Source organism: Leuresthes tenuis, unplaced genomic scaffold (genome assembly GCF_036924035.1).
Source record: "Leuresthes tenuis unplaced genomic scaffold, fLeuTen1.0.hap1 SCAF_14, whole genome shotgun sequence".
In the NCBI taxonomy this organism is placed as follows: domain Eukaryota; kingdom Metazoa; phylum Chordata; class Actinopteri; order Atheriniformes; family Atherinopsidae; genus Leuresthes; species Leuresthes tenuis.
This window is the reverse complement of record NW_027325368.1, coordinates 14,788,283-14,802,160: the sequence shown is the minus strand read 5'-3', so window position 1 is coordinate 14,802,160 and position 13,878 is coordinate 14,788,283. Positions and strand designations below refer to the sequence as shown.

At 39.8% G+C, this 13,878-nt stretch overlaps 1 protein-coding gene across 5 annotated transcripts in view; it reads right to left on the bottom strand.

Annotated features, from left to right (window-relative positions):
- Positions 1-11: 11 nt before the first annotated feature.
- clcn2a (chloride channel, voltage-sensitive 2a) overlaps positions 12-13,878 on the bottom strand; it is a 51,923-nt gene continuing 38,056 nt past the window's right edge. For 2 of the 5 annotated variants that reach the window (XM_072363858.1, XM_072363854.1), the window contains exons 9-25: positions 12,771-12,896; positions 12,532-12,616; positions 12,008-12,109; positions 11,443-11,545; positions 9,806-9,961; positions 9,593-9,662; positions 9,390-9,500; positions 8,604-8,817; positions 8,354-8,487; positions 7,458-7,702; positions 7,000-7,111; positions 6,812-6,858; positions 5,257-5,319; positions 4,719-4,757; positions 4,528-4,632; positions 3,712-3,798; positions 12-3,575 (exon numbers count right to left, since the gene is read on the bottom strand). In XM_072363858.1, coding sequence (XP_072219959.1) covers positions 3,060-3,575; positions 3,712-3,798; positions 4,528-4,632; positions 4,719-4,757; positions 5,257-5,319; positions 6,812-6,858; positions 7,000-7,111; positions 7,458-7,702; positions 8,354-8,487; positions 8,604-8,817; positions 9,390-9,500; positions 9,593-9,662; positions 9,806-9,961; positions 11,443-11,545; positions 12,008-12,109; positions 12,532-12,616; positions 12,771-12,896 — 2,315 coding nt within the window. In that variant the 3' untranslated portion in view covers positions 12-3,059. The remainder of the gene's footprint in view (positions 3,576-3,711; positions 3,799-4,527; positions 4,633-4,718; positions 4,758-5,256; positions 5,320-6,811; positions 6,859-6,999; positions 7,112-7,457; positions 7,703-8,353; positions 8,488-8,603; positions 8,818-9,389; positions 9,501-9,592; positions 9,663-9,805; positions 9,962-11,442; positions 11,546-12,007; positions 12,110-12,531; positions 12,617-12,770; positions 12,897-13,878) is intronic. The other 3 variants (XM_072363855.1, XM_072363856.1, XM_072363857.1) reach the window with 3 other exon arrangements.

Genomic DNA, 13,878 nt, shown 5'->3' with positions numbered 1-13,878 from the left:
TTTTATGTTTTGCTTTAAATTTAATCATTCACTTTTGTACAAAAACAATTTAATGTACTCTGAAAAATAACAGTGGTGGCTGATTTCAAATCCATAATTCTTCTCTGTACAATCGCATGTACGTGATTCCCATCCGTATATTTTCATATATACAAAGCATATACAGGCCAGTGCCATATAAAGGGAGATACTACAGACTTATTGCTTAACTAGATACGCTGCAAAATAGCTTATATGCATTCTACATTTAATTCCTTATACATTATATGGCAAGCTCTACGGCACATTCTATATGCAACCAAAACATTAAGACAGTAAATGTACAATTGTTTACACAGACAGATAAAAATAATAGAAAAAATAAAGAGCTTAGTTTGGTGTGCTGCGGTGATATCACATAGGATTGAAATATGGCTCAAATCTGTTGCATGAAGCAAAAATACATCCATTTGAAGGTCATAACAAGTACTCACACACCTTTTGCTCCACAACACTTTTTGGGGCTTCGCACAGAAGATGCATCTCTTAGCACTGAAGTGGAGGCTAGACTATAAAAAGTGGTCCATGTCATAAAGACATGTGAAATATCTGCAGGCACAGCATGTGTCCGTGTCGGCGTTTATGTGTGTGCTCTTACAACAGCATATATCTTCCCATAACTCAGAGCTAAAGTGTCGAACCTCTATCACACGAAAAACACATCAAACTCGCACAGAAGTTGTCTGCATTGACCTCATTAAACCAGCCCCTGTAATGCCAAACAAGGCTACATGAGCAGTAAATGATATCATGGTAATTACAATGTGCTTCGTTGTTAGGTAGAGCCCTGTACTAAGCTTTGGGGACCTTTGAAAGCTGCCTTTGTCATTGTCTATATAGATCCCAGCTGATATAATACATTAGGGACTAATATGTATATTAATATAAGATAGTAAAATAAAGAAATATTCTGATAAGAATATGTTGTGACATGCAACTGCTGAGTGTTGTAAATAATGCAGTCTCAACTTAATGTTCACTGCATTATTAATGTAAATTTATTGCATATCAGCTCACAAATAAACACCTCTCTATCTGATTAGAAACCATTTATTCAGACTCTCTAACACATATTAGTCCAGTGCTAGTGAATAGGTAGTTTTTAATTCAAACAATCTTGTGCTCATCTGAATCATTTCTTTGTTCTTCTGTGCTTTCTTTATTATTTGCTCCTTTTATTTTTACTCTACTTTATTTGCATGTGACCCATTTCTATCCCGTTACTGTTTGGCATCAAGCCAACAGGATCTTTACTTTGGCAAATTAAATCAGGACCAGATTCGGAAAGGAAAGTTACTCTTTCACACACAACCACACGCCGACGTCTACAAAACACACACGCATACATGTAAAAGCTAAAAGCTGGTGATGTTTTTATTGTCAACAATTCCCAATTTTAAAAAAAAGTTGAGCTTTAGCCTTCACTAAAAAAAAGAAAAAAAAAAACTTGTTTATTGAGCATAAAAAATGGATAAATAAATGAAAACATAACAGCATGTTAATGTTGATCGTATGATATGATCTTGAAACAACAAAAGACCAATTTCTTGTGAAAATGAGATAAATCAACTTATTGCACAAAAACATGCTGCGTTATCTCGAGATAACAGCATCAAAATAAATTATTGCTGGCAAGGCCGCTCTCTGGTTCCATAGCAATGACTAGAATTTGGGTTCCTGATTTTCTGATTCCTGATTGTGTAGTACAAACACCTCAAACATTTATTGTTGCAACCTCGTGTTATTTTAAAGTGATATTTTTACTGAATGGAAACATTTTCTCCTCATAAGTATAGTCCCATTTGTTTGAATTCACTCTACATCAGTTAGACCCTTCAGTGAAATTAAACCACACGGTTCTTGCATGTACAAGTATGTTGTATTGCTTGTGTCAGTCTTGTTGCAAAAATGAAAATGGTCCGAACTGAACAAAAAAAAAAAAAAAAACTACGCTGGTTCATTTGACAAGAAATGTAAAATTAGTTCAACCAACCAAATACCTGAGCAAATAAGTTGGATTAACCCTCCAACGTTAAGCTGACCCAACCCAAATATATCGAGCTGAAACAACAGAACTTCCTCATGATGAGTGCAAAATGTAATTGTGTGAAAATTGTCGTGTTTTTTTGTGTTTGATTTACACACAACCAACAAAAAACGTATAACTTCATAAACAGACTCAGTACATTAATGTTATGTAAGGTTATTTCTATGCCTCAGTTGAATAAATTTTTTTTTTAATGACGTTTAGTGGCAGCGCCTGTATACCATAAAACAACGCTATCATTTAAAAAGACCACTGAAAACAAAGTGAGCCGCACCATCATACTACCCAACACGATCCCTCATTACAAAAAATAAGGGTATTGAAGGGACTTTTTGGATGTGAAACTGAATATTGTTGTGATATGACTGTAACATACCAACAGCTATTAAACTGACCTTGCTAAGATTTTCTCCACCTGCTCACCATTACACCCCAGGGACATTGTTAGTTTCCCAAATGAACACTTAAAAAACAAAGTGTCAAAAACATTGCAACTCGCCCAACAACACTTCAGATGTTCAGGTGTTATACATGAGGAGCAGCTACTGCAGCCTCGAGCCTCAGGGAAAAATAAGGAGCTCTTCTTTGTAAAAACACCCTCTGATTTTTCTAAGCCATGAACATATTTCTTCTTTAAACTGCATATGTGGAGATACACTTTGTACAACGTTAGCAGGGAGATTTTTTAACGTGTGTAAACAAACTTTGATGCCTGAAATATTAATGTTTTCAATAAAATAAAAAAAAACGAAAAAACAAACAGACCAGAAATCCAGAAAAGGCTTGTAGATTTTGGTCTTAACAAGGGATCTGTTGACTGTAACACATACAAAATAAAACCAGCTTTATCTCTTCAACAGGCATTTTCTCACACACACACACACATCACTAACATTAGAAACACACGCATCTAGGCCGGACCTCTACAAATGTAAGAAACATCAACATTCACGACGTGACAGAATGGATCTGATCATTCTGAGTGATCCTCCAGGTGGACAGTGCTACCCTCTCCCATAGGTTCAGATTGGTCATTGTTCAGAGACGGACTCCCCAGCTCTTGCTCTGCTTCGTCTGGCTCTGGAGTTTGGGTGGGAGGGTCATATTCACAGGCCAGCTCTGATTCCTCAGTGTGGGAGGGGCTACAGTCAAAAGTAAACTGTGATTGGTCCTCATTGAACGAGGGGCTCTCCTGAAGCACCAGCTCTGACGACGGGTTTGAGATGTCGCCGGGGCTGGTTTCAAACTGCAAATTTGTTTGGTCCGAGAAGTTGACGGGAATGTCTTTGTATGGATGGTTCGATTGGTTCGCCGCGTCCAGAGGTTTGGGTTCCCGTGGCAACGACAGCCCTCTGTGGCGCATGCACAGCTTGTGTAGTTCTGTTACCTCAGATACGCTTGTGCTGTTCCCACTGTCACGGAAACTGGCCAGAGGAGGGCGCACTTTCACTCCAGTCACTGTCACTGAGCCCTCGATGGCCTTACGCAGCTGTAAAGAGGAGAGGAGTAGCCAAGCAGGTACAAGGATACACAGGAAGTAAAGAATTAAAAAACAGTTTGTTATTTGAATCATAAAACTAACAACTAAATCGTTTTTCTAACTTCAGCAATTCAAGGATACCTACCTCTTTAAGAGATACCACTCCAACCAGGCGACCCATGCTGGTCACGTAGGCGTGATCCAGGCCCAGCAAAGAGAAGATGGTGTGAGTCTGTGGATGTGGAAGAGGAAAGATGGGTCATGGCCTGAATACATGCTAAAAGGGGGGTAATTTGCATTTTGGATCTGATCTATAAACAGGCATGCTGGGAATGGACTGGATCACATATTTGAGGTTCAAGATGGTCACTGAATCAGATTAGGTGGTCCAAGAGTCATAAACCCAGGCTGTCCAATCATAGCTGGCCAGTCTGACTGTAGTACTCCTGACCTTTTTTTGGGGGGGCATACATTCTTCTCTCATTTTATCAGGTTTGTTGACAAGAGAGGACAAAAACTTTTAAAAAAGGAGGTTTTGAGGCACCCCGTTACCCTGTGGTTGGAGTGGTAATGAGGCGATCAAAAAGTGTGATTGTAGCTTTGGACATTGAAAATGTTGGAATTTTGGAATTTTTCCAGCATCAGTAGCCAAACGTTTTCATTCAAAGCACCCTTCATTCCAACATGACTCTGGGACATATAAGTGCGGGCTCACGGATCTACTAAAGCCTGCAGAGTTAGCGGCTCATTCTGCACATCAGGCAGAGAAACCAGAGCACCCATTGAAGCTAGAATAACCTTATGATTCAAACCAAAAAGCATATCTCTGGTGTGATGTGAATTTTCTTTAATCATCAAGCTACTCTGTCAATAATCAAAAGTAAAAATGCACCCAGTTTTCTCATTTTAAATGAGAAGTTTCATTTTAAAGGGCGTTGATGGCATTTTGTCAACACTGTACCTTATGCAGAGATGTTTGCTCCACCAGCTGGAAAGGGGCGGGATCGATTTTGCAGTTCTTGAAATCCACCAGCTCATCGAGTTGCTGCTCCTCCCACTCTGCTATCTACAGAGAGATGGATGACAGAGGAGAGAAGCATGTAATCTTCAAATCATGAGTCATTTTTAAAATTGTGTTTGCACAGGTCTGACCTCTGAGGGGGTCATGCAGTCTTCCACTTCAGTGGAGTCCTGAAAAGGCACACTTCAGTCAGTCATTGCTCTTATCAACACGTAAAGCCCTATACAAAAAAAGACTGTACACCAATAAAGGCAGTCTGCTTTAGTTACTCATTAGCACCAGCATAGTAACACAATGAAATGTTAATATCCTAAGAGTTACAAGAGTTTAAGATACGGAATAGTTTTGTTTAGTGGTCAAACAGAGCAGCTACACATAAGAAAATGACAGTGACAACCAACACAAGTGAAGGAATTAACTAGCCCTAAATAAAAAGTAAAAAGGGCAGTCACATAACAAGCATCATAAGCAGTTTATGGTGCAGTCCATTTAATCACTGAACACTGATGTTGAAAAGACAAACGCACTCATCTCTCTCACATGCGCTCTGCAAAGCCACTCTAATACTTTGGTTTGTGCACCAGAAATATTTTGGACCAGCACTCACTACGTGTGTGTCGCAAGGCAACGGTTACTAAGCAACAGTCTCTAGGCGGCAGACAGTCTTACCGCCATGGAGATCCTCACTCGTTTGGGCTTTCTTTTTTCAGGAGGAGCTGGCCCAGCCGGGCTCTTCCAGCCGGGGGGAGAGAAGGCATTAATAAAGCACAACATTAACACAGATTCAGAGAAACTGAACAGTTTTAACCCCGTTAACATGGAATCACTGCAACATCGGATCCCAGTCTTGACTTATGCTGGGAGTAATTTCTGTGACGTGAGCACAATGCTGCTGAAAGGATATAATTACTACACCACAGAAGAAAAAAAGAGCACAAAATCTGTTCGAGGTTCCCGATGTTCATACAGCCCTGGATGATAAATACGCTGGTGTAAAAAGGCACTGAAAATCCTCCATTTCAGAGGTTAGGGTTATTTTTTAATTGTCACTTAAATTGCTGCTTTTTGCAGCTTTAAGACTTATGACACATCATCTCACATGACTCACACACAGCTGAATCAGCTTGTTCTAGCTTCTCACTGAAGCAATGACTGCCATTTCACATGAGCGGGGTGCAACTGTGGAGTGAAACCAAAGACTTTTTCTACAGCAGACATTTTAATCTTGCAATGCAATAAAACAGACATGTACAATGTTTCAACACTCAGATATAAACTATTTTTTCCCCTAAACTGGCCTTTTTCACCATCTCTAATAGATTCATAGAACAGATCATTAATGATATCATCAATACTTCTGCTTTAACTGGCTTCAGCCTTTGGATGTTGTCACAACAAATTCTGTCAAATTGAGAAAAATGAACAAGAAACAAGTGTTGGAACACACACTTTGGGTTCTTGAAAATGTACTTTTAAAATGTGATTCCAGTTTGTACCAAAGGCTGGCAACACATTCGTCTTTGATGAATCTGTAGAACTATTTTATAGTTATATAGTTATTTTATAGTTTTATAGTTATTTATTCTTTAAAATGTAAGAAAATAGAAGAAAAAAAAAGCTCACCAGGCTTTAAACAATAGTGAACCAACAGCAATTTAGGCCATTCATATTTTACATAAATGACTGATAGAAATTATTATATTAGAGTTGATCAAACTGCAATATTCTGGATGCTTTTTAACAACAACATTTATATACTAGATGTGTAAGGCGTTACTTTGCTCGCACTTTCCAAAAAGTCAGATCAGTTTAAAAGTTTTGGTCTCAACTAGAAAGTGTTTTTGCAGAATTTACGTATAATACCTAATAAATTCCTGCAACCATGACTAAAGACCAGAAAAAAAAAATTCTGAAACACTGCATAACACTGACCCTGTCTCTCGCCCAATGACGGCTAACATTGCCATTGCCTAGAATATAACCAAAACACATTAAAAAATTCAATAATTGGCAGTGGACGTGCAATGGGGGTGACTAACAGAAGAAAGAGCTATGAGCACAGCATGAGATCAGACAGGAAAGCCCTGCTGCCAGTGGGTGGCACCTGCCCATCAGCGGCAGGAAAGCGGCGACGTGGACACTTCAGAGAGAGCGCACACATCCTATCACAGGGTGCATGACACACTCTTACAGAAAACTCACACGTGAATAAACTATTTCTCACCTCCAGCAGATCCTTGTCTTGATCAGCACAGGAAAGGGTCTGTGAGCCTTAAAAGGAAAATAAAACAGGCTTCATTAAATTTGCTTTTGGCTTTTTTCAAAATCTGTGTTTTCTTGGTGTCCGACTTATTTGTTTCTCTACGAGAACCCCTGCCAATGTGTGTTCTTGTAATGGTGTAAAATACACACTATTCGGTGTCTCTGTTTCACTGATGGCAGACACCATTTTCAGGGCGGATTTCAGAGGAAGCTGAGCACTGGAAACAGCTGGGCTGAAGGAGGAAGACTCCTCTGTGGAGATCTACACGGAAAATATATTAACAGGGGAAGCCAAGCACAAGCACACACGCAAGCACAGCAAAGACAAAAACAAGCACATGCACGTAAACAAACAGGACAGCACAGGTAAGGGCACAGACGACAGAGAGACAGAAGACAAGTGTTAATGTAAAAGCACTTCTGAATTACATTTATACAGTTTGTAAACACTTACCACAACAGCAGTCCAAAATCTCCATCTGTGCCCTTACCTACTGCTACATGCTTCACACATGCTGTTTCTTATCTACTGTTTGTCTATTGCTACAGCCCACCCCAAGCCACACTTTGTCCCCGCCCAGACCCTGGCGCCCCCGGACGCCTCACACCTCTTGGGTGCTCACCAGGAAGCGGACCCCCTGGCGAGCGCCAGTGCTGGTCGAAGCATTGAAGTGGCTGTGAGCGCAGGGGGAGCTGGGGCTGCTGTCCGAGGTCAGACTGGGCAGATGATCGTGGGTACCGTTGTCCTGGGCCAGCTGCCGGAGGTACTCCAGCCTCCGCTGGCGGCCCAGCTGAAGAGAAAGGAGAGACTGGAGCTGCAGTCGCTCTATGGAGCCCAGCAGGATCATGGAGTCTGAGGGAAAAGGAAGGACGTGAGAGACAGAATGACAGTGGAGGAAGAAAATGTTTAAAACTCAAAAGTGAAATTCAAGGGATTGTGAAAACAATGCTAAACAGGCTCTTTTTATTAAGAAAATCAGACTTACATGGATGGTAGTGTTTATGTTGAGGTTTCTGTAGCTATCACTACAACATTATGTTACTCTATAAGAGTAACTGTACAAGAGTGTCTTGACAGGCTTGATTAACTGTAAAAAAATGTAAAAAAAATACTGCTTTTGGGCTATATATAATTGTTTACCTCTCTTGTGGATGATCTTAGCATAGCTTTTTTTTTTCTCTACTCACAGCAAACCAAAGAGAACAGCAGGTCCTAAATGGCAGAGGTATTTTTCAGGCTAATTCCATTTTTTTAAATCATTTTGACAATGAAAAATTGTCAGCTTATATGACTTGTGTTTGAGTATATCCACTTTTTCTGTGGAGACTGTCTCAAAGAGGACCGAATATTTGCTTGTTCACATATTCAAATAAAATCAAAAGTTTCAATAAAAAAGGTGAATCCTGTGGTTTGATGCATTTCATCTTATTGGGCTTAAATTGGAATTAAGCAGCCAAGATAAGACACAGAATACCACGTTCCACATATTGTGTACACCCTCACCTCTGCACTCAACCAGGGCGAGCGTTTTGAGCTGACCAGTCAGCAGCATCTCCTGCAGGTCTCGGTAGGAAGAGTTAAGAGTGATGTAACGAACATCCCTGACCATGATGTCCTGCACACGGATATTATACTTCCTGACACATTGAGGAGAAGATAGAGCTCAAGTGATGAGAAGAGGGAGCAGAACAAGAAACAAGAGGGAATGAAGGAAAAGGCTAAATTGCTCGAGTAAATTAAACATCAAACTCACTCGTGATGTCCCATTCCCAGCTCGGGCAGATACGGAAGTTTCTTGATGCGAATGATGGAGTCGTATAGAGATGGCTGGAGTGCCTGTGCCACAGCGTTGGCCAGGATCACAGCAATCATCACAGGCAAGATGTGAGAGATCTGACCAGTCAGCTCAAACACTATGACTGCTGTGGATACAGTGTGGGTGACTGCTCCAGACAGCGCTGCAGCACCTGTGGAGAAGGAGCATGAATAATAGAAACATGTTTGAGTTTTTTTTTCTCTTTTTTACTCAACGCCATCCACAACCAATCATTGAGAAAAAAACTGACTTGATCCATTGTGCTTAATGTTAAATGTAAAAAAAAATTAGTAATTAAAGCGAATCAAGATCAGTGTTTGCAGGATGTTTCTCTCATTCATTAGATTTAGCACCCAGTGAGTCATGACCACAGCAATTTTGCACTGAACGATTTTCAATTTAACTTTGATCCACAATATAATGTTTGAGTGTAGAACTACTAATTTCTATCAGTCAATAAAGTTCTATATAGTGATAATAACGGATGCAACTTCCTAAAGATTAATGTGGATTATTAATGTGAATATGGATTTAGGAACAAACCCAAATTGACGGGCTGAACAGACAAGGCAAGTCAGGAAAGTCAAGAAAAGGGTCAAGCTCTTAACTTTTTGAAAATTTTTATTTAAGTCTACAGAGGAAAAGGTTCCCATTCTAATTGTGTGATATTTGTTCTTGTTGATTTATCAAATGAAAAATGATTGAATATTTATAAGGACTCACCAACGACAGCATAACCACCAGGAACTATGGGATACACATTGCCATCTTCGTGTATGCCATCAGGAAACATGGTTGCCATGATCTCTCCAACCAGTCTGCCAAATGCTGCACCTGTCAGTCACACAGATAAAGTGAGAGGTTAAGTTTCAGAGGGAGGTTTGCCAGCTCACTGGAAACCATGACAAAAGACAGGTTTTCTTCACCGATAAGAAACACCGGCATGAACGCCCCACATGGAACAGGCATGGTGGTGGCCACAGCAGACATCCAGAACTGGAACAGAGAGAACCGTTAGGGTGAGAAACGCTTGAAAAAAGTTGATCAAATTCCACAGATTTTCTGCACAAAGACAACGAGGCAACCTGAAAGCACTGAGGAAACTCGCTAAGACGGTTGGACAAATGTTCAAGTCTCACCTTCATGATGATGAAGAGGATAAGTGTGATGAAGACGTTGACCTGGGGGTGTTTCCAAGCGTGGTGGTGGCTGATGTAGTCAAACTCTTCAGCCACACCCTGTCGGCACCATGTGTGGTTGTCGAAAAGTGCGACCAGAGACTCGTGCTGCGTCAGCTGACAGGTACAGAAACGGTGGTCTGAAACTTAACATCTGTTTATAAAAAGGTTCAGGCCTCCTAATGTCTGACAGGCAGGGAATCTTATTTAGAGAATATTAATGGCTCCGCAAGATCAGCAACTGAAAATTCATTCTGCTCTACATGTTGTAGAAAAGAAACATTTAAATACTCGTACAAGTGTTTTGAGAAATTAAATGTGCAGTATTTAGTTGAAGTGGAACATTTAGTATGCTTACATTTGAGATGGTCATTTTTTGTGAAAAGTTTATGTAAAAATTCTGTTTTATGCTGTAATTGTATGCAGTCCTCCTGAAAACCTGCTCAAAATAAAGAGAGGTTTGGGCTCTGGTGTAGCATCTGTTGTTTGGTTTTGAACTGTATGTACTGACGCACAGAGACTTGAGAACAAAATCAGTTACTGTCCAAATACCCACAGTTTTGATCATGAGTCTGCATGGGACAGAAAATAGTTGACAGACATTTAAAAAAAATCCTGGCACACGTACACTTGACCAAATAACTGTGATAAAGGCTGATGTTTATCTTAAAGTTTACAGAGGGATTTAGTATTTTCTGGGATTCTCCAGTAACTTTGCCTTCCCTTTGATCCACACAGTCGGCTTAGTTTTCATCATATTGAATCTCATTTATTGTAGGTCACAGTGGTACCACCCTCTGTTGTGGCTAAAGCTGTATGTGTGTAGGGGTTATACATTAACTACATGTAAGCAGTTGTGTGTGCTGCGCTCTTAAAAGGTTTTAGCACGGCCACAGTATTTCTAGTAACACATCTGTCATATCGCACAAAAGCAATTGGTTTAAATCCTTTGTGGCTTACTGATGTTGTCTTGATTAACGTTAATAGCACCAGGGAAGAGCTGTTAGGCTAGAGCTGAAATCTACAGCTCATGATGGCATATAAGGGAAGGTCAGGGGGATTACTTAAATCATTAGGGTTCATCCTGTGGGTACCATAAATATCAGTCCATATCAGAGTGGTGGTCTGACAGATGTGCATAGCCATCTCTAACATGACGATACAAAGAATTTTTGGAAACAAGTTAAAATTTCTTAATCAAAATGCAAAAAAAAGGCTCAAAATTAAACTAAGGGACTTTTAAAGACGGATGAGTGTCCACTGACTTGTGCAACCAGCAACACTGCAACAAAATAAATGTGTTCTGCATTTATTAAACATATCTTCATTTATTCTGAACCCGCCTCACTTCTTGGATTTGCTTTACACAGACAACTCGAGTTACATTTGTGTCATAAATCAACTGAGAAGCAATTTAGATGGTCAGATTTCTATGAAAAATCTCGAACATTTTAAGAAATGTGACAGCTATTGAAGAGCTTATTGCTAACAAGTATGAGCACACTAATTCTCACTTCACTTAAAATGAACATCAATCATCTCACAACGGTCAAGATGTGCTTTCAAACTGACAAAGGGGTGTGAACATGTTTTCTCACCTGACCAGCCATGAACTGTCCGAAGCCCGGAGGGAACGTGAGAGTGGAGACCAGCAGGGTGACGAGAGCAGGATACACCAGACGTCTGACAGGAAGAGATGGACTGTGGGGTCATTAATGGGTGTGTTTGACACAGTGTGCGCATACTTGATTCTTTGGTCTATTAATAGCTTTTCATCAATTCATGGTATAACATAAACACTGTGACACAGAGCACGAGGCCAGTGTCAGACACATGTGAAGCGGGAGCTTATGTGGAGAGGCCCCAAGGTGCAAAATACACAAGATTAGACAACAGGTTATGTGAAACGTCGTTAGGTTTCTTGTTTGTTGGTGTGTTTTAATAAAATAATTGGGTTTCTTTAATGTCATTATGGTCAATGTTATGTTTTTCTTTTTGTTGCATTTTTTAAAATGTTTTTATTTATTTAGATATTGGCAGTGTTGTGCCTAACGGCTGCTGTACTTGGTAGCTTTATGGTAGAATTACATGAGCGTGTCAATGTCATTGTCATTTTTGTACATGGACAGCAAAGGCTTCTTAAAACTGGAGTCAGATACTCACTTCCTCAGCAAGAACTTGTTAATGATCTTCTGTTTCCTCATGCATTCCACTATCAGTCGGTTCAGATAGACAAACAGAGCGCCACCAAAACCACAAGCGATCCTGCAAACAGACACACACAGCCAGTGTTCATGATAAAACGGAAAACCATTCTGTGCTAAAAAAAAGCCAGTTGAAAAACTGAATGACAATCAACTCTCCACTGATATACAGTCGGGTTGAGTCATTACTGTTCAAGGCTCTTTAGCAGGTAGCCAAGTATTGACAATTTGTTGTTGCTCTCCAAAAAATACAATTTCTGGTTCAAACAAGTTTGGCTCATATTGATCTGCATCAAACCTCTGCTGCTATTCAGTAGACTGAGAAGTTAATTTCATGCTCCATTCATCAAATAAAAGCCTTCAGACCCCAAATGGGACTGTGACTTTAACATTAGATGTCAGAGCAGGTCTGAAATCAGAATCAAATCTCCTACGTAAGTTAACATAGTGTTTAATTTGGCATCGCTCCAGATCAACACTCACCCAAGGATGGCAAATGCTGGCAGCTCCTGAAGGTCGAATGGGAAATCCAGACGAAAGCGCGTCTTAAAGAGAGCAGTGATGGTCTCTGAGGAAAAGAAGACTGTTCTCACTATCATGTGTTAATGAAATTGGCTATTTGATGGCCAGCTAAATTAAAATGAATGTTCACACTGGTGCATCTTGAATATGATTTCATTTTAAAGAATATATAAATTGACTCTTTCTCTCTTGTATTCTACCTTCCTCCTGGTTCCAGACAGCTAGTACTCTGAATATGAAAGCACTGAAGGTGGCGGCAAAGAAGCCCCTCCAGTAGTTCCTCACAGCAAAAAATGTTGATGTGACCTCAATACTGAACAGCACACCTGCAACGCACAAACACAAAGTGAGACATTCCCACTTCTTTTTCTCAAGAAAAACGGCTATTGCTTAAATACATTTCAGTCTCCAACATCTTAAAAGCATCAGTTTTAGGGCTCCGAATGATCCTCTTCATTGTTAATCCGTCAGTAATTTCCATAACCACTTATTCAGTTAACAAATTAATAGAAAACAATGTAAAAACAACTAATTATCTGGTCATCGAATTATCAACAAACCGTTTTCAACTTTATTTATTAACACATTGAGATTCCCACAATTAATCATTAGCATCTGGCAATAATTAATCGCAACATGTTTGTTAAGCTGATCAGCTTGAAAATGCCACAAAGCTAGATCAGTGACTGCATGGTACAGACTGTTCTGATGTCAGTATGGGTTAGTCTAATTGCTCTAAATGAAAGAGACAATGTGTCAATCATGTTCAGAAAAAACAAGCCCCATCTGCCTCTTGTATATCCACAAGCATCTATTGTATTCAACTCAAACGACACTCATGAAAACTCCTTTTTAAAAATAATCTTAACATAAAGTGCTGTCTCTAGATTTCTCCATGTCTTCAGTTTCCTAGGCTTTATCTGTAGATGATGGAAAATGTTGATATAGATTATGCAAAATTATGCAGGTTCACGTGTAATGCGGATTTCCACCACGGAGGTAATTTAAAGCGCTTTACAGTCTGCATAGTGAAAGATACCAGAGCAACCAAACCAAAGCGATGTCAAAAAATAAATTAGATTAAACACAATCAGATAAAAAGGAAAACAAGATGAGAAGTTGGCCTCATAATGTTGTTCAAGGAAAGGTCAAGGAGTTATTGCACTGCTAAGAGAAGATGGAAATTTCAGCATTTACATTTTCATAAGTGGGCAAGTCCATCTGCTGAGAATAAGAAACAGTTGAAGGCACAGCAGCTGCTGAGTGGACCAAATATGATTCATCACTTCAACATCTAATGGTCAAATT